The 20999-nt window shown below is 32.8% G+C and overlaps 2 protein-coding genes across 4 annotated transcripts in view; both read right to left on the minus strand.

Moving 5' to 3' along the window:
* LOC134706446 (deleted in lung and esophageal cancer protein 1-like) overlaps positions 1-3207 on the minus strand; it is a 47550-nt gene extending 44343 nt beyond the window's left edge. Inside the window, exons 1-3 of one of the 3 annotated variants that reach the window (XM_063565394.1) lie at positions 3097-3207; positions 741-972; positions 281-434 (exon numbers count right to left, since the gene is read on the minus strand). In XM_063565394.1, coding sequence (XP_063421464.1) covers positions 281-434; positions 741-971 — 385 coding nt within the window. In that variant the 5' untranslated portion in view covers position 972; positions 3097-3207. Of the gene's footprint in view, positions 1-280; positions 435-740; positions 973-3096 lie in introns of those variants that run through there. The other 2 variants (XM_063565395.1, XM_063565396.1) reach the window with 2 other exon arrangements.
* A 2619-nt stretch (positions 3208-5826) lies between these two features.
* On the minus strand, positions 5827-20873 carry LOC134706448 (ATP-binding cassette sub-family F member 2-like). The gene is made up of 14 exons (XM_063565397.1): positions 20744-20873; positions 19226-19402; positions 18681-18887; positions 18126-18314; positions 14142-14409; positions 13064-13166; positions 12140-12235; positions 11708-11827; positions 11118-11207; positions 10740-10850; positions 9172-9234; positions 8844-8972; positions 7547-7750; positions 5827-7065 (listed from the first exon to the last, which is right to left on the minus strand). The coding sequence occupies exons 2-14, from the start codon at positions 19383-19385 to the stop codon at positions 6937-6939; spliced, it is 1869 nt and encodes a 622-aa protein (XP_063421467.1). The 5' UTR covers positions 19386-19402; positions 20744-20873; the 3' UTR covers positions 5827-6936.
* Between the last annotated feature and the right edge of the window lie 126 nt (positions 20874-20999).

Here is a 20999-nt window from a genome sequence, read left to right on the forward strand (position 1 = left end):
CAAGATTGTATGCAAAATTTGAGCAAAATCTGCGACATAGCCCATTTACTGTTCCTTGACCTTAACAACATCTCTTCCTATTCAAACTCAAGATTTCCTGTGTCCATTCTCTATTATTTTTTGACAAGTCAATTTAAATTGAAAGGCAAACTAAAGTCCATGAAAACTTAACTCATTACATATACATTTTATTATAGTATGTGATAAAATGTTGGTATTAGTGAGTCAGTGGTATATATGTTCCTTTTGATATCCTAAGACCAGGATCATACAAAATTACCTGGTGGAAGTCCTAATTCATTATAATTTTCACAACTTTTCGATACTCTGTTTAGTTCTTTTTCATCAGCAGACATTGCTCTAGCCTGGGCCTGCATGATATGTTTCTCAAGCTTTGCTGCTTCATCTAACCTTCTTTGTCTTTCTTCAAACACCTAAGGAATAAAATTCAAAATACGTTAAGAAATTTCTTCTGGATTTTAATAACTGCATGATTGATTTGATGCCTGTATTATGATATTTATCATTAACATTAATGTAACAAATATTTACCATAGATCTTCATGTGGGTACTCCTTTCCTATACCCTCATCTATGTTTTAAAAAAGAAACATTTTCATTGAAAAATATAATAAGATTTATAAAGGATATTTTAAGTTACTGAGAAATCTGATTTATTATATATACATGATGTATGCTACTACATATTTAAGAAAATTGTGACAATTTGTACACCATACCTTCTGTAGTGACTCAACATATCTCTCATGATAAGGATCATCACCACCTTTAGACACATTCAGATTACGAACAGTTTCTGGCCCTATGGCATCCCTGGTATATAAGTCTCTAAATGTCCTGGTCAAAATGTGACGAACATCTTGTGATTTTCCTGTAGAGGGCCTCTGTAGAAACATGGGAGGTTCCTCTCCTCTAGCAGTTAAATTCCCTTGAACTTTCATGCTTGCCATTCTGTTGAAATACAGATAAAACAAGTTTAACTGCAAGCTACTGCTCACTGATGATACCCCTGCCGCAAGTGGATAATATTAATAGTGTAAAAATATGCAAGTGTTCGGTAAACAGGAAGTTGTTGAGTGATGAATCTAAAAACGCATCACACGGTATAGCTGACTTATATAAATCCTGAAACCAAATTTCAGAAATCCTTGTATATTAGTTCCTGAGAAAAATGTGACAAAAATTTTCAACTTGGCTATCATGTGTAAAATCATACAAGTGGTCGGTTAACAGGAAGTTGTCAAGTGATCAATCTGAAAACGCATCACACGGTATAGCTGACTTAGATAAACCCTGAAACAAAATTTCAGAAATCCTTGTATTGTAGTTCCTGAGAAAAATGCGACAAAAAATATTCATGGGACGGACGGACTGACTGACAGAAGGACAGACGGAGGTAAAACAGTATACCCCCCCCCCCTTTTTTAAAGCGGGGGTATAATGAGAATAATTTATTCAAATCTATACTGTAATAACAAATATTATAATTCATAGTTAAGGTCAAGTTTTAACTTAAAACTGGTTTGTATTATGGTATGGACATTGAACATTTTATTATTGTTATTACTCAGCCGTTAGTCGTTCTAGGAGATGATGCAGTCATTACTAATAGAAATGAAGAACCTGTGGTCATCTTTGAGCATTTGTTTAAGTTGCATCTGATTTGAATTAAAAATTTTTATGCATATGGTAATCTTGTGGACTTTATTGCATACCAGTCATACACATACAATATCCTGGCAGACTTTGAATAACAATAAATTAGTCTGGTTTACGTTTGAATCAAATGCAGGACAAGCACGAGTTATAATCGATACCCACACGAAACATTTAAAATAAATAAGGGGAATAATGAAGCATACACATTGACAGAACACAGAAACAAGAAGTAAAACGTCAGAACACAAACACATGAATTAAAAAGGCTGAAAACGTTGCACGAAAACAACTCTTTATCTGACACCACGGATTTGTATAGTTGACTAACTATACAAATCCTTGCTGACACCTTCTTTTATATTATTAAAAACTCTTGAACATTAATGAATTACATGTACATGGAATTTATACTTATTTATATCTTTTATCCTTTTAAATATTTTTCATATGTATATTTTTGTGAAACTGCCTCTTTACAACAGGGAAAAGCGCCAGCAGTTTACTGACACCTGCGTCATCAAATTGTAGTACATGTGAATTTACAAACAACATAATATCAAGGATTTGTATAGTTAGTCTAACTATACAAATCCTTGATAATATGATTGTAGGTGGGTTTCATTGGGGTCTAAGCGTGACGCAGGATTGCTGATTTTTTTGTAAGCGTGACACGTGAAAGTCAAATTATTGTTGCGTGAAAACGGGAAATGAGTTCTTGCGGGAACCGGGAAATGACCAAAAAATGAGAATTGCTTACGTTCATAGTGTAAGCGGGATACAGGAATCAGACAAAACAGTAAGCGGGATCTGGGATCAATCGTAACAGCAATAACAAAATTAAAGTACATGGAGGAAAATACATGGAGGAAGATACACATAGGGCGTAATATGCACCAATGAGAAGAGTTGTGCCATAAGGCCATAAGATTGAGGATTGAGGATCCGGGATTAGAACCCCCCAATGAGACCCCCTTGTAGTAATGTCATGAATGTATATTGGGGAAGGATCAACTTTGGACAGGACATTGACATGATCAACATAAGAACCCCTAAAAGTATCCACTCTAGTTTAATCTCTGATATGGGTAACAGCCAGGGGTCAAATTGCAAAAGTAAAAGGGGGTGAACATGAGTGGGTGCGAACGTGAATGGGTGCGAATGGACCAGGATTCATACTATAGCCATTGGTCTTACACATTACACCATTAATCAACATACACACTGGGATGGAAAATTTAGTTTTTACTGCTTCCAAAACATCTGAAACAACATCTAAAAATCGATGCACTTTAGCGAACAGGCACTTGTTTGCAGTATGCCTGTATGGTGCTTCATTCGTCAGTTAAGTGCCAAAAACGAGGCGAAAGAAGCTTAGGGTTGAGCAAGATAGGAAAGAAAACCTTCGGAAGTAGATACCTCTTGTTTATTTTGGAGAATTAAAACAACTGTCTGAAACAAAAAATAATTCAAATCTTTGTTTTCGCCATCGTTGTCAAGATTGTTTAAAGACTCTAAACAGAAGAGTTCGGAACTTCCATCCATTGGCGATAAGTCTAATAACCAACTAAAGGATTGCCAATAACGTACGGTTATGGATGACTTATTATTTTTATTTTTTACAGATTCTCTAAGTCTATTATAATATGAACTCTTTTGAGGGGTCAATTAATCTTATTTTGATACTAACATCTTCCTTTTTTTTTATATCTATATATCTGTTTTGTAGAGATTAAGATAATAACACAATGTTGACGGCTGTACCCCTATTTTTGACATTTTTACCTATTATTTGTTTGTTTAATTCAGACATTGTTGTCAATATAATGAAGGTTCATGCGACTGTTTCAGTAAAAATCACAATAGAATAACTGAACTTGTCTTCAAAGGGCAATAATTCTTATAAGGGGTCAAATAAAAATTTGGTTATGTTGACTAATTTGTTGGTTTTATTTTGCTGATCATTTGTTTAATATTTATAGGTTCTAGCTTTTTAAAACTTGTGTACACCATACATTGATAAATGATATCAAACAAAGAAAACAACTTTTATAAGCAACAATTGAAAATATCTTATATGTAGACTTTTTTGTAGATATTATTGTTCTGGTCATTTTGAGTGTTAATTTTCCCTCTGGTCTTCAAACTTTTAGGGAATATGTAAAACATTAATATTTCAGACACTATAACTCTATATGGGCTATATTTATTGGTGGATCAATTCCATGCCTTAAATTTTATAACAAATTCCCTATAGAACTTCAAAGAAGTGTTTTGAACCATTGTCTATGAAGTATAAGATATTTCAAAAAGTTAACAATAATGTTTCTCTAATGTTTAAAAAAGGATAATTTTTTTTGTATAAAAAAGCAGATTTTGTTCAGCAAAATAAAATTTACTCAAATAACCAAACTTGATGTCAAACAAGGACGATCAGGGGTAAAGTTGAAGCCATCTCTTCAGACAAGGGTGACAGAAGTATGGTCGATTTTAGTCTTCTTCTGACCAGCTGTAAATCACTGCTAGTGTGCAAGATGTTTAAAAACTCAGCTATGTCCAGTAAATAATGGGGACATTAAATCTGATGCCTAGACTAGTGAGACTGTCAGGCTCTGTGCATACTAAGAACCCCTTTAACAACTTTTAAGGGATCCACAAGTGGCCTGTTTCAAGGCTCAATTTCTGTTCTGATCAATTATACCCTCATTTTCCATTTGCTTTTCATATTTCCTGAACCTTCCAATTGTATGGTCATATTTTCTTGTACTGAACATGCATGAAATATTTGCCACTGGACACCAAGCAAACTATAATGAATGAATCATCAGGCACGATTACAATTTGGTAAGCCTTCTAGAATTGGAAATGTTTGTTTTACATAGCCATAATACTGTCCTCTTTGAGATACTACATGAATGACTTTATATTGGATTTTTACTGGTCATGCATAAGATTGGCATTGAAACTGTTTACATTTCAAGAAACAACAGAGCTCATACTTAGTTTGGTGATGTTAAATTTGCTCAGTCTTTGACTTACAACTCTCAGAACTAGTAGGTCTTATGAGATGTAATGTAATAGAAAGAAGATATCTTGGTTAAAATGTTCCAAGTGCTGTGGACCAAAGCCCAACTAATCATCATTTGGACAGGGATGTCCAACCTTATTTGGTTGTCCTGTCTCTTTTTCAAAATTGATGTGTCAAACTTCTTTGAAAATAGCAGAGAATACCCTTCAGTCTTTTTTTTTTTAAATGATCTTAAGTTAAGAATAGTTAATGTTTGCCTCATCTGCTTTGTAGAGGTAACTAGACTTACCTATAATGGTTTACTTTTACAAATTATGACTTGGATGGAGAGTTGTCTCAATGGCACTAAAACTTCCTGCATCTCTTTCTCCACTTTTTTTTTAGAAATTACCTATATATGGATGCAAGTTCATCACAGAGTGTGATATATTAGCCAGTGATAAAAATCTTACAAAACAGTTGAATTTGAAACAGCTGCCAGTAATTGCACATATTATTCAATATGTCTAGTCATTTTATGCTTGGTTCTGATGCATCCATGTTGAGCCTTTTTTACTGTTTTACTCCATACCAGTATTTTTACAACCAATATAATCTCAGTTAAGACTAAGATTCATTTAGATTAAGACTTCTGTAAACTTGCCATCAGATGTTCAGCTAACATCCCCATTTGTAGCTTGATCCCATGAATAAGAATGGAGAACTTGTTAACTGATTAATTCAATATAGTCATCAGATTGTTTGGCCTATTTTTTGTTAGCAATAGGTTAATACAACATACAACTCAAGATAAGTGTAGAGACATAGAAGGATCCACTTCTTCAAAATAATAAACAAACTTTTGCTAAAAGGGCAAGATGACGCTGGTAGTGAGGTGCAATTGTTTGCTCTGTGCTGAAGGCTTTCATAAGAATGAGACAAAACACATTTTATTTGGACAACAATATATCTTTTTTTTTTTTTCAATAGTGTGTCTCTTTTAACTATTTCCATTCTTGTAACTGGTTGATGAGGTTGTAATGTGAAATTACACCAAATAATCTAGAGAACAGGTCAGCTATGATTTATACTAAAATGACATTTCTTTTTTGGTTTGTAATGAGGGCAAAATAACATTCAAGTTATAAAAATTCAAAGTTTAATTCCAAAATAATATTACACAAGTTCATATGAACAGTACAACTGTATATTGTATAATTTGATTTGTTCTTTTACATAGAAATACAACAAGACTTTCATCACGTTTTTCTCAAAAAAGAAATTTTAAAGATCTTAATATCAAATTATACATTAACTCTGTGTGAACATTTGAATCATTGTATCTTTTAGAAATACTGATTTTTTTGTTTTGTTTTATTTTTTTAACATTTGAAACCATTAATTATCATTGATGACATACAGTAGTGGAGATGGCATATAAAATAGTAATATTGTTAACAAGTATTGTAATATTTTATGAAATCTCATTGCTGAAATCAAGAGCAAAATATGTAACAGAAATCAGGAAAATAAAAACATTACTGAAACCAATAAAATCTGTCACCTATCAAACATTACAATAAATAAAATACAAGTAAAGGAAAAATGTCCTTTGTTCACAATTTAATACAATTCTATAAAAGAAGTGACAGCATTTTACTGAAATAATTTATAAGACTGGTATGACACCAAGCATGAAGTTTGAATGCATCAATGTGTCAGAGAAGAAATACAACAACACATCACACTGATATTCAATGTCTATTTTACACTATTTTGAGACATTTTATTTGCATTTACATTTTATACTTATTTTTTTAAACTGTCAAATTTTACAGAAGTTTACTATAACATGTTAATGCATTGACAATACTAATAAGATGTTCTTTCATGCTAAAACACATAAAAATAAATTTTTAGCTATAAAGAAAATATGGTACAATTATATTACTTATTGATGCCTTGTATGATGTTGCTGTAGGTCTTTAGATAGGTTTTATGGCAGTTGACACCAATCATATATAATATTCCCTATTATGTATATTAATATTCCATAGCATTGATTACAGTGTCACTAAACAAATATCGTCAGGAGATTCGTCTATTTTATAAGGAACAGTTTGTCAAATAAAATCACATATTAGGATGATGTACAAGCCCTGCTGATGAAAACATATTACCATCAGGTTTTAAATTGCAGTAAAAATTGTTTATAAATAAATATCACAAAATGTTTTCCCTAAATTTCATACTCATATATTTTTTAACATTTTTGCATTATCTTTCTTGACCTTTTTAGTCAATGCTTCTTTGTAACTAAAGATATCTCCTTCCCACTTAGTAACAGTTTGTTTCTCACAAATCCAGATTTCTTCCACCACCTGAAATTAACATTAAAAAATAAATAAGTTTTTCTATATCCCAGATTTATACATTTTTATCATGTCCTACACATATTTTGGACGAAAACAATCACACACAAATCAACAAAACATGCAATAACTTGAAAAAAAGTTCTGATTTTCTTTTTTATGTAGACAACTTTTTGTATTGCTCGAAATACAAAAGTTTGAAATTCTATTTTTTCACAAGTCCTAAGATACAAGTTACAAGTAATGACAGACTGTTATAAATCTCACATCCTGCTTATGTTACTTTGGATACAAGTCTGAAGTTGTGACTGACTTTCTATGCTTGTTAGAAGTAATTACCGACTTTGTAAGGTCCTGGAGATAAAAGTTGGAAGTTGTGACAGTCTTTTTAAGTTCCCCAAGATATAAGTCTGTCAGAAGCTACATCTGACTTTTCAAGTATTTGTTATAAAAGTCTGAAGTTATGACTAACTACATGTATTTAAATTACCTGAGATATAAGTCTGAAGTCGTGGCTAACTAGAATTAATCCTCCTTCAAAATCATTGATAGCATCAGCTAATGCATCTATTGTCTCAAGATCTAAATGATTTGTAGGTTCGTCAAGTAACAGTATATGAGGGTTTTGCCATGCCAACCAAGCAAATATGACACGACACCGCTGGCCATCAGATAAATTTTTAATTGGACAAATCTGAAAAAAACAAGGTGTTTAAATTTATGCAACAGAGACCTTTAACAAAAATTAATGAATTTGCCTTAACGATCAAGTATCCGAATGAAAACTTTTAAAAATATATTAGATCCAAAAAAACAAACCAACTCATTGATCTTGACCAAATTTCCTCCGTATTTTTTTTTACCAACTTGTGTTTCAGAGAGTATTCACAAATTTCCTCAGTATTTTTTTTTGCCAACTAGTGTTTGAATGAGTATTGTTAAATTTCAGCAGTATTTTTTTTTGACAACTGGTGTTTGAAAGAGTGTCAAATTTCAACAGTATTTTTTTCTTGCCAACTGGTGTTTCAAAGAGCATTGGCAAATTGCAACAGATTTTTTTTTTGCCAATTGTGTTTCAAAGATAATTGACAAAAGGTCCGGTAAGAGTCCTTTTTGGCCCCAAAATATAGCAGTTTTACAAAATTGTTTAAATGTAATTTTTTAGTTATCTATTGGCTAGTAGAATGGTTCTGCTACATAAATATTGGCTGTTTTTGGCAATACAATGCACATATATTGAGTACTAGCACCATAAAGTCGTGCTAAATTACTGAAATCATCAAAATTCAAGCATTTTAGTTAAATTTTAGACGGTTTCCATGTAAAACGAAAGTGGCCGCATTCGTGTTCATCCAAAATATTAAAATGGAAGTTGTATTTAATGATAATACATAACATATATAAAGATTGAGGATGAACACGGATGCGGCCACTTTCATTTTTGACAAAAACCATCTGAAAAGTGACATTTTTTCGCATATTTGGTAGATTTTTCATATTTTAGCTTGAATCGGATCGTTTTTTAAGACTAAATGAGTTAAAATCTTTAACAACAAATAATTGAAACAAATGAAATAGACACTTAAGTGTTTAAAAAGTGGTCAAAATCTTTCGTCAGATGAAACTGAAATTTGAGGCCAAAATCGGTCCTTACCAGACCTACTCTTTTCGTCAGTACTTTTTTTTGCAAACTGCTGTTTTGAAGAGGATTGGCAAATTTATTTCATCAGTATTTTTAACAAACATAATTAAATTACTGAACATTTCTCTCATACAATATAATATACCTGTTGTGGTCCTGTTAATCCAAACCGTCCAATAATACGTCTCATCTCTTCTTTCTCTTTGACATCTGGGAAGCATCTTGTCATCCATTCTAAAGCAGACTGCTCTAGATCTAAGGCCTCAGCCAAGTGCTAGAACAGAAAAGAGTTTATTCACATGAAATACTGATCTTGAACAGATCTACAAAGTAAATATGTTACGTTGTTTTCACTTTTGCATAATTTCCATTTCTTTAAATTATATGAAATCATTGTTTTAACATTTATCCATAAAAATAAATACAACAGTACTATTAAATTTAACTATTGACTGCAAGATTACATATTTTACCTGATGATATCTGCCTATCTTCAAATGAGAATTTCTCCTGATAATTCCTTCTGTGGGTACCAACTTAAATAAATAAATAATCCCAATTAATATTTAGTTTCAGCAATATCTACAGGCATTAATTTAACTGGTTTACATCTTTTACTGGCTCTCCTTCACTAAAATTCAACTTACAGAATTAAATCAATAAGTTACATTTTTTTAATTTCTTGGCCCATTTATACTTTTTTTGACACAATAAATATTTTTAATAATATATGAGCATTTTTTTTAGGCCCTTCACTAGTCATGCTAGTCTTACTCTCAGATCTGTTCCTAGTGTCTGTTTGCTGTCTGGATGTACAAGTACCGTACTTGTGTGTTTTGTCCATCTGATGAGTTAAGCCTTTTTTAACTGATTTTTATAGTTCGTTCTTATGTTGTACTGTTATACCACTGTCCCAGGTTATGGGGAGGGTTGGGATCCCTCTAACATGTTCAACCCCGCCACATTATTAATGTAAGTGTCTGTCCCAAGTCAGGAGCCTGTCATTCAGTGGTTGTCGTTTGTTTGAGTTACATATTTGTTTTTCGTTAATTTTTTTTATACAAATAAGGTGGTTAGTTTTCTCCTTTGATTTGTTTTACATTGTCACATCGGGGCCTTTTAAAGCTGACTATGCAGTATGGGCTTTGCTCATTGTTGAAGTCTGTATGGTGACATATAGTTGTTAATGTCTGTCATTTTGGTCTTTGTGGACAGTTGCCTCATGGGCAATCATACCACATCCTCTTTATTATTATTATTCAGTTATTATGTAAACTTGTCAACATTTCTGGTTGTCTAGTTTTACTGTTCTGACGGTGCATTTTTTTCCCTGCTGATAAGCTTGCTGCATACAGATACAAGGAAGGTAATAGCTAACATTTAATTTTCAAGCATGTCAAAAAACAAGCCTCACAGTATTGAAATATTCAAGATTTTCTGTAATCATGATGTTACCAGATATGTTTTTGATGATCTTAATAATTCTAAACATTTTTCTGGCATGATCTTGATGTATCAATAAAATTGAGAATGGAAATGGGGAATGTGTCAAAGAGACAACAACCCGACCAAAATAAAAAAAACACAACAGCAGAAGGTCACCAACAGGTCTTCAATGTAGCGAGAAATTCCCGCACCCGGAGGCGTCCTTCAGCTGGCCCCTAAACAAATATATACTAGTTCAGTGATAATGAACGCCATACTAATTTCCAAATTGTACACAAGAAACTAAAATTTAAATAATACAAGACTAACAAAGGCCAGAGGCTCCTGACTTGGGACAGGCGCAAAAATGTGGCAGGGTTAAACATGTTTGTGAGATCTCAACCCTCCCCCTATACCTCTAACCAGTGTAGAAAAGTAAAAGCATAACAATACGCACATTAAAATTCAGTTCAAGAGAAGTCCGAGTCTGATGTCAGAAGATGTAACCAAAGAAAATATTTGTTATTGTTTATATTGATGGCATTATTATATTGAAATTATCTTCAATCAACTGTGATAATCATAAGGGGTGTACAGAAATTAAATGAGTCCTTACCTCTCCAACAACAAGTTTCAGGAGTGTAGACTTGCCAGCACCATTTGGTCCTACTAAAGCCACTCTTGTATCTAAATCAAAGCCAAAGTCAAGGTCCTTATATATATGAGGCTGCAAAAAAACATAAGGTATAAATATTGCAAGTTTGCAAGTTAGCTAACCATTAATTTCTGTGTTATTTGGTCTCTTGTGGAAAGTTGTCTCATTGCCAAACATACCACATCTTTCTTTTATATGTAGGGACCTAATAATTGATTGACGTTTAAAAAACTTCTACAGCATTTTCTGCCAACAAAATAGCAGGATCAAGTAGGAATTGTGAACCATGCAAAACATCATCTCTTTTAATATTTAAGGTGTTTTAAAAGATAAATTTACCTTATCATCTTCATACTTGAAGCTGACATGTTGTATCATTATCACTGGAGGAGGTATTTTACCACATGGAGGAAATGAAAAACATAACACCTGTAAAGAAAATACTGTGTTAAACATCATACTACTAACAAACTTATCAATAACAAATGTATGATGTGTCAGGTATTTACAATCATGTGTCAGGTTTGAATCTGATTAAATAGCCTTTGCTCACAATGAACCAGAAGACTTAATTTCATTGATGATGGAATGGGGTTAATCAGGAAGAGAACATGTTAATGAGATGTGAAAATGAAACTGCTTTTTAACAGGCTCACATACTAACCCAGTTTTTTAAAATGTTAGTTCCTAAAGTAAGTCTACTGAAGACATGGTACCCTAAATTTAAACATTTTTCAGACAAGTTAAAAAGACTATTTTTATGTGAAGGAAATAGTAATAATTTACAAGTATTTGGTGTGACCAGGCCAAAGATAGACCCTACTGCTCCCTAAACTCAAATGAGCAGGCTACCACTAGACATCAGAGGCCACTTAAGCTAAAGAATGATAAAGATACAGTAGTTACATAAGCTACAAATGTTGTCTTACTTTATCTTGAGTAACTCTCTCTGTCAGTCCACTATCAACCATTTTCTTCAGGGTTTTCTCTTTACTCTGGGCTTGTCTGGCTAACTTTGCACTACCATGTCCAAATCTTGCTATATAGTTCTAAAATAGAAATAGTTCATTCTAATTCCCGACTAGACATTTGACTGGTAAGTTCATATAGCCATAAATGATCTACAATGATCTTAACTGTATAAAGTTAGTTGCGAATACTTAAATACTTCATCATCATAGTACGACAAACAGTAGCTTTTAAACTAAACCAGACTAAGATAGTTATAGTTTAATTATTGTCTTATGGCATTGGGATGAAATTCTGAACTTAAGTATGCATGGGCCGACATGAGAATTTCACCTAGGAGTTGATATCATTGCCCATTTACTTCTACATGATAAAACAGCTTCATTCTTTACCTTCATATGTGATATTTGATCCTGTTCCCATTTATATTTTTTCATTTGATTTTCTTCCAATTCCATTCTTGTTTGCATAAAGGTGTCATAGTTACCCTGAAAATAAACAAACATTTCAAGGTTAAAATTCATAATTGCATCAGAAATCAACTCTTTTTTTTTTAAATATTTGTATCGTTCGCTACTTCTCATTCTACAAGTTTGTAATATTTGAACCAAGGTACACCAACATTTTCAAGTTTAAAATTCTGCATGTGTACAATTTTTGTAAAAATGTATGCTAAATTATCTAAGTTTGTAATTCTGCATGTGTATAATATACATCATTGTGTGTTAATTTGCATTTTTGATCGAGTTATGCCTTCCAATTGATATTTTATAGTGTATTAGTCTATGTTGTGATGTTATACATGTATTATTGTTTCAGAAAAGGGAGAAAGTTGGTACCATTAAAAAGTTTCATCCCGCTGCAAATGTTTGCACCTGTCCCAAGTCAGGAATCTGATGTACAGTAGTTGTCGTCTGTTTATATAATTCATAAGTGTTTCTGTTTTTTATATAGATTAGATCGTTGACTTTCCTGTTTGAATGGTTTTACACTACCGGTTCTAATTTTTGGGGCCCTTAATAGCTTGCTGTTTGGTGTGAGCCAAGGCTCTGTGTTGAAGGCCATACCTTGACCTTAATGGTCTATAATTGTTACTTAGATGGAGAGTCGTCTCATAGGCATCCATACCACATCTTCCTATATCTATATATGTAAACCAAAATAACTGAGTTTGTGATTCTGCATGTGTATAGTATACATGTGTGCACCAAAATATCTGCGTTTGTGATTCTGCAAGAAAGTGTTGTTTGAATAAAGGTACACCAAATTATCTAAGTTTGTTATTCTGCATGTGTATAATATATATACAAACTTACACCAAAATATCTTAGTTTGTTATTCTGCATGTGTATTACGTTTGTACAAACTCCATTCAGGAAATCTTGAGAATGCGACACCATTACTAGTATTCTTTTGTAACTAAAATAAATGCAAAGATCATATATCTATATGCGTGTTTCAATAAGTTGACTGTACAAGATAATCAATATTAGCATAAAATGGTATTACATGGTTCACAATTTTCAGTTTACTTATGTTCTACACATCAAAAGAACATTGCAAGTTAAAACAAACTTTATCCATGTTTGAATTAATTGCTAGTATCGCAATGACTTATGCTTGGACTTCCAGTATATTTGTAATTTTAATGAATGGCTCCAATGTTACAAATGTATAACAGGTAGTCAATAAGATTGGTAAAACATCTAAATGGTTAAGTATTCTGGATCCATACTTTGAAGTGTTGCTATATTATAAAATAACACATCGTCATAGAGATTTAAAACAACCCTCAGACTAAAAAAGGTATGGGAAAAAAATTGGGCAGAAATCAGAAACATAATACGCTTCATGAGTTTTGAACATCATGCTGAATTCAACCTGCGAACAGAGAACTCAAGCACTCTAACTCGGCCTTTTATGTCATCATTTTTCTAAGCTTATATTTCCTGAATTTTTTTAATATCCCATTGAACTTAATACTCATGTACATCAAGAGACAACCTCACATGGATGTCTTTATTGATAAATATTATGGATTCAGGAACAGCACTGCAGCATTGGATATCATAGCTAGTTAAATTGTAACTTTCAAGAATACATTTATGAGGTAGAAAGTTGATTGCATTGTTTCATAACATTGTTGTTTAAAGACTTCTTTTACTTAAATTTTGTCAGGGCTATTCCAGAAAAAAATGTATGGGAGGGTTGAAAGGCACTTATTGTCAGCACCCGCCACCCAGACAATTGTAATTGAGACTTATAGTGCATTATAGTGTGAAAAGTTGCTCTGATACCAATCACCGATGGGTTATTAATATAATGTGCCTTCCACTCCCCCCCCTACATTTAACCAGTTTATAATGGACTCTAGTAATGAGCTATATAGCTTACTTGCTGAGTTCATTTTCCAACCATACACAAGCATTAAGATCTAAATGATTTGTAGGTTCATCCAACAGTAACAGTGATGGTCTGATAAACAATGCCCTTGCTAAACTGATCCTCATTCTCCATCCTCCAGAGAAGTCCTTCACTTTCTTGTGCTGCATGTCTTTAGTGAAACCAAGACCATGAAGAATGAAAGCTGCAGCCACAGCAGCTTTGTCAGCATCCATATCATCTAATCTCTCATAGATATCCAGTAATCGGTCATGGGATTCTGAAATAAATAAACATTAAATTCATTGATATCCAGTAATCGGTCATGGGATTCTAAAACAAATAAACATTCAATTCATTGATATCCAGTAATCGGTCATGGGATTCTAAAATAAATAAACATTCAATTCATTGATATCCAGTAATCGGTCATGGGATTCTAAAACAAATAAACATTCAATTCATTGATATCCAGTAATCGGTCATGGGATTCTAAAATAAATAAGCATCATTCAATTCATAAATATCCAGTAATCGGTCATGGGATTCTAAAATAAATGTACATCATTCAATTCATTGATGTCCAGTAATTAAATACTCCAAAAGTCCAAATAAAGAGATGTTATCAAGCAATTGAATACCATTTTAATTGGTTGCTTCGTTTGAAAAAGTTTCATTCATTAGCATAAGGAATTTCCTATGGTGTAAATGACTGAACAAATCTTTCTTTGATCTTGCTTGACTGGCTATTCATAACACAAAATTACACAGGGCTACGTAGATTTTTTACTACTGAACATGTAACTAACCTAGCTGCTATCTAGATCTATTTAGCAGCTAAGCTACCTACAATTTCAGTAGTAAAAAATCTATGTAGCTGCTACAATATTGAACGCAACCCTGGTAAAATGAAACAGTAGTGCAACTATTCACATCACAAAATTAGCAGTCTGGTAGCATGAAACACTTACTGTCATGCTCTTCACAATCATAACACAAAATTAGCAGTCTGTTTGTACAAAATATTAGTTTAAGGCAGAGGGCTCGGTGCATTTTCAACCCCTGCTGACTAGTGTAGGAAATTTCAGAGAAAAAAATTTCAATGTGTTACTGCAAGTTCTGATAGTACTGTAGTTAAATATGATGATGTGAAAATTGCAGCACTTCTACACCATTGACAGAGCTTCTACACCATTGACAGAACTTCTACACCATTGACAGAGCAATGTGATATTTACCTTGATCATCTTTAGTTGCTAGAACTTCTACACCATTGACAGAGCAATGTGATATTTACCTTGATCCTCTTTAGTTGCTAGAACTTCTACACCATTGACAGAGCAATGTGATATTAACCTTAATCGTCTTTAGTTGCTAGAGCTTCTACACCATTGACAGAGCAATGTGATATTTACCTTGATCCTCTTTAGTTGCTAGAACTTCTACACCATTGACAGAGCAATGTGATATTTACCTTGATCCTCTTTAGTTGCTAGAACTTCTACACCATTGACAGAACTTCTACACCATTGACAGAACTTCTACACCATTGACAGAGCAATGTGATATTTACCTTGATCATCTTTAGTTGCTAGAACTTCTACACCATTGACAGAGCAATGTGATATTTACCTTGATCCTCTTTAGTTGCTAGAACTTCTACACCATTGACAGAGCAATGTGATATTAACCTTAATCGTCTTTAGTTGCTAGAACTTCTACACCATTGACAGAACTTCTACACCATTGACAGAGCAATGTGATATTTACCTTGATCATCTTTAGTTGCTAGAACTTCTACACCATTGACAGAACTTCTACACCATTGACAGAGCAATGTGATATTTACCTTGATCATCGTTAGTTGCTAGAACTTCTACACCATTGACAGAGCAATGTGATATTTACCTTGATCCTCTTTAGTTGCTAGAACTTCTACACCATTGACAGAACTTCTACACCATTGACAGAGCAATGTGATATTTACCTTGATCCTCTTTAGTTGCTAGAACTTCTACACCATTGACAGAGCAATGTGATATTTACCTTGATCCTCTTTAGTTGCTAGAACTTCTACACCATTGACAGAACTTCTACACCATTGACAGAGCAATGTGATATTTACCTTGATCATCTTTAGTTGCTAGAACTTCTACACCATTGACAGAGCAATGTGATATTTACCTTGATCATCTTTAGTTGCTAGAACTTCTACACCATTGACAGAGCAATGTGATATTTACCTTGATCATCGTTAGTTGCTAGAACTTCTACACCATTGACAGAGCAATGTGATATTTACCTTGATCCTCTTTAGTTGCTAGAACTTCTACACCATTGACAGAGCAATGTGATATTAACCTTAATCGTCTTTAGTTGTTTAGAACTTCTACACCATTGACAGAGCAATGTGATATTTACCTTGATCCTCTTTAGTTGCTAGAACTTCTACACCATTGACAGAGCAATGTGATATTAACCTTAATCGTCTTTAGTTGCTAGAACTTCTACACCATTGACAGAGCAATGTGATATTTACCTTGATCATCTTTAGTTGCTAGAACTTCTACACCATTGACAGAGCAATGTGATATTTACCTTGATCCTCTTTAGTTGCTAGAGCTTCTACACCATTGACAGAGCAATGTGATATTTACCTTGATCCTCTTTAGTTGCTAGAACTTCTACACCATTGACAGAGCAATGTGATATTAACCTTAATCGTCTTTAGTTGCTAGAACTTCTACACCATTGACAGAGCAATGTGATATTTACCTTGATCCTCTTTAGTTGCTAGAACTTCTACACCATTGACAGAGCAATGTGATATTTACCTTGATCATCTTTAGTTGCTAGAGCTTCTACACCATTGACAGAGCAATGTGATATTTACCTTGATCCTCTTTAGTTGCTAGACATTCTACACCATTGACAGAGCAATGTGATATTAACCTTAATCGTCTTTAGTTGCTAGAACTTCTACACCATTGACAGAGCAATGTGATATTTACCTTGATCCTCTCTAGTTGCTAGAACTTCTACACCATTGACAGAGCAATGTGATATTTACCTTGATCCTCTTTAGTTGCTAGAACTTCTACACCATTGACAGAGCAATGTGATATTTACCTTGATCATCTTTAGTTGCTAGAGCTTCTACACCATTGACAGAGCAATGTGATATTTACCTTGATCCTCTTTAGTTGCTAGAACTTCTACACCATTGACAGAGCAATGTGATATTTACCTTGATCCTCTTTAGTTGCTAGAACTTCTACACCATTGACAGAGCAATGTGATATTTACCTTGATCCTCTTTAGTTGCTAGAACTTCTACACCATTGACAGAGCAATGTGATATTTACCTTGATCCTCTTTAGTTGCTAGAACTTCTACACCATTGACAGAGCAATGTGATATTAACCTTGATCATCTTTAGTTGCTAGAACTTCTACACCATTGACAGAACTTCTACACCATTGACAGAGCAATGTGATATTTACCTTGATCATCTTTAGTTGCTAGAACTTCTACACCATTGACAGAGCAATGTGATATTTACCTTGATCATCTATAGTTGCTAGAACTTCTACACCATTGACAGAGCAATGTGATATTTACCTTGATCATCTTTAGTTGCTAGAACTTCTACACCATTGACAGAGCAATGTGATATTTACCTTGATCCTCTTTAGTTGCTAGAACTTCTACACCATTGACAGAACTTCTACACCATTGACAGAGCTTCTACACCATTGACAGAACTTCTACACCATTGACAGAGCAATGTGATATTTACCTTGATCCTCTTTAGTTGCTAGAACTTCTACACCATTGACAGAGCAATGTGATATTTACCTTGATCCTCTTTAGTTGCTAGAACTTCTACACCATTGACAGAACTTCTACACCATTGACAGAGCAATGTGATATTTACCTTGATCGTCTTTAGTTGCTAGAACTTCTACACCATTGACAGAGCAATGTGATATTTACCTTGATCATCTTTAGTTGCTAGAACTTCGCTTTCATGTTCTAAACGTATTCTCTCTTTATCTACATCACAAACAGCTTGTAATGCTGTTTTTTCACTAGGTGCCATCTCTCTACGCAGGTGAAAGATATCAACATGCTCTGGTATAGGTATTTCACGATTCTCTATGGCTGACAGCAAGGAGGATTTACCTACAATGATTAAATATATTCATTACCAAGCACAATAAAAGTTATTTCAAACTAAGTTACTTTCATTTGTTAGTTTTACAGATTTTAAGCAACATAATAAAATATAAAGTCTTTAACCTGAATAACTTCCATCATAGTCAGAATATAATAAAATATAAACTTTTCTAAATACAGGTTAAACAGTTTCATATATTTGTGCAATGAATGAAAATGAAGGATTGTCCTTATTAGAGATCAGCTTTTGTTCATACATATTTTCTGCCAAATTATCTAACATTATTTTATCTTGAATCAATGATGTTAACAAAAGATAAAGATGTACCAGACCATACGGTCAATATTATATCTTGAAATATAATTACATACCACAACCATTAAGACCTATAAGACCATATCTTCTTCCAACGTTTAACTCAAGTTTGGTATCATCCAGCAATATGACACCATGGAAAGTAATGGATAAGTTATGTATGTGGACATCACGACTGTCAGGATGGGAAGCCAACACTCCTGTACAAGCTCTGTGTTTCGCCAATAATGTCATGGCTTCCAGTTCCTCTTCCATTTCATTTACTATTAAAATAAAAAATAATTAAAATTCACATACAACAAAGCAATAAATGAATAATAAAAATTAATTATCTATTAATAATTATATGTATCTAGATGCAGTCATTTGATCAAATATTCATCTTGAACCTGATGAAAACTATAATCGTATTTATTGTTTAATGCACAACTACAGACATCACAAGCAATGATTCAACTTTTTGCCTACTTTACCTCCCAAAAAAACAGCAAATTTTTTAAAACTAATGCCATGCAATGTGATTCTTCCACGTCCATCAAATTGAAGGAACAACAATTTATTATAAAAATATCAATAAAGGATTTAATCAAACAAGTCATACCTGCATTTCCATTAGCTGTTACTCCGTTTGTATATCCGTTTTCTTCTGCATCTCCATTTAATTCAGCTACACCATTTTCTTTTGAAGGGGTCTTTTTGTTTTTGCCTTTTGCAGCATCTTTTTTCTTTTGATCTCTCTTTTTTTTAGCGTCAGAAGGCATCTTTATGATTTATTTAACTGAAAATATATAAATGGCTGATTAGAAATATACATTAATTCATTAATTTTAGTAAATACAAATTTAGAAAATGTTTACTTAATTGTTTAAAAGTATCCTATGTTAAATCTTGGGAAAATGCTTATAGCCAAAATAGCCAAGGAAAACTAAGAACATATTGTCAGTTTAAAACATCATTTTGTAAAGAAAATTATTTAAATATCTTGAAAAATTTTGATTTGAGAAAAGCTATCACAAAATTCAGGATTTCATCTCATAGACTTAAAATTGAAACTGGGAGATATTCCAAATTAGAAGTTCATCAAAGAATTTGTGATAAATGCGATTTAAATAAAGTGGAAGATGAACTTCATTTTCTTATAGAATGTCCTGTATACTCTAAGGATAGAGACATGTTATTTGATCTGATATTTAAAGAATGTAAAAAATTTTACTCCTTGGATATGATCAATAAATTTATTTGGCTATTAAACTGTGATTCTATTAATATTTTAAAACAACTTGGCTATTTCTTATCAAAACACCTGCCTTGAGTAAACATTTATAATATAACACTGGGATACTGTAAGCAATATTTAAAATGTCTAACTTTTTAAAGCATACTGTTTTGTTGTTCTGCTTTATTGTATTTGTAATTGTTTGCAACTATATATTGTCATGAATGTATATGCACTATGCCCCTTGAGGGTACCTCTTATGGAAAAAGATATTCTATTCTATTCTATTCTATACACATCTGAAACTAAATCAACCAGCACTGTTCTGAAGAAGTCTTCAGCAACATCAAGATTGGAAAATGTTCAAGTGTAATAATTCAACTGTCATATGGGCAACCAATCATAACCTTTCTAAAGTTAAAACCCCCAGTTTACATTTTTTTCCTTTTCAATTTCATCACTAACAGGACTAAAGTTATAAATTGGATCTTCATCGCGGAAGCAACATATACTATCTTATAGCAAGACATGTATAATGTCTATAGTTTTATAAGTTTATTAATCACGAATTAATGACACAGATTTCTCAGAAGTCAGGTCCCCCCTTTTTATCATAAAAAAAAGTCTGAACGATATCATCGCTGTGAATTTGAAATAAAGGTCCCATCTGTATTATCATTATTTTAATCAAAAGACAGAATTGATTATATGATTCAGATATGTGGATGCGAGTTCAAATGTGTTCCTCGTGCTGACGACAGTGAACTGCGAAGTTAAAAGATTCAAATTAAATAACTTCTAAGAAATACGTTACATTCTCACTATCTTAGTCGTTAACTATATGAATTTGTATTTCATAAATTATAACAAAGTTAATATGTTTCATTCATATGTTTTTCTTACCGGTTCGTTGACAGGAGTGCTGGGGAAATTACCAATTCATGGATTCATGCGTCAATGGAGTGACGGAAGCGCGAAAACACATGTTCCGGAAGTGTCGCAACGGTAATTTGCAAATTTATGAATAAATGAAAGAACAAATTTTGTTCGTTTTCGCGTTCAAAATGAGACTTATTGTTTAAATAAGAAACGGGAATTATTAATAAACTTGAAGGTTTATATATAATTGAGTTACTTTAATGTTATTTCGACTCTTATA

The sequence above is a fragment of the Mytilus trossulus genome, chromosome 2 (genome assembly GCF_036588685.1).
Source record: "Mytilus trossulus isolate FHL-02 chromosome 2, PNRI_Mtr1.1.1.hap1, whole genome shotgun sequence".
Lineage (NCBI taxonomy): Eukaryota > Metazoa > Mollusca > Bivalvia > Mytilida > Mytilidae > Mytilus > Mytilus trossulus.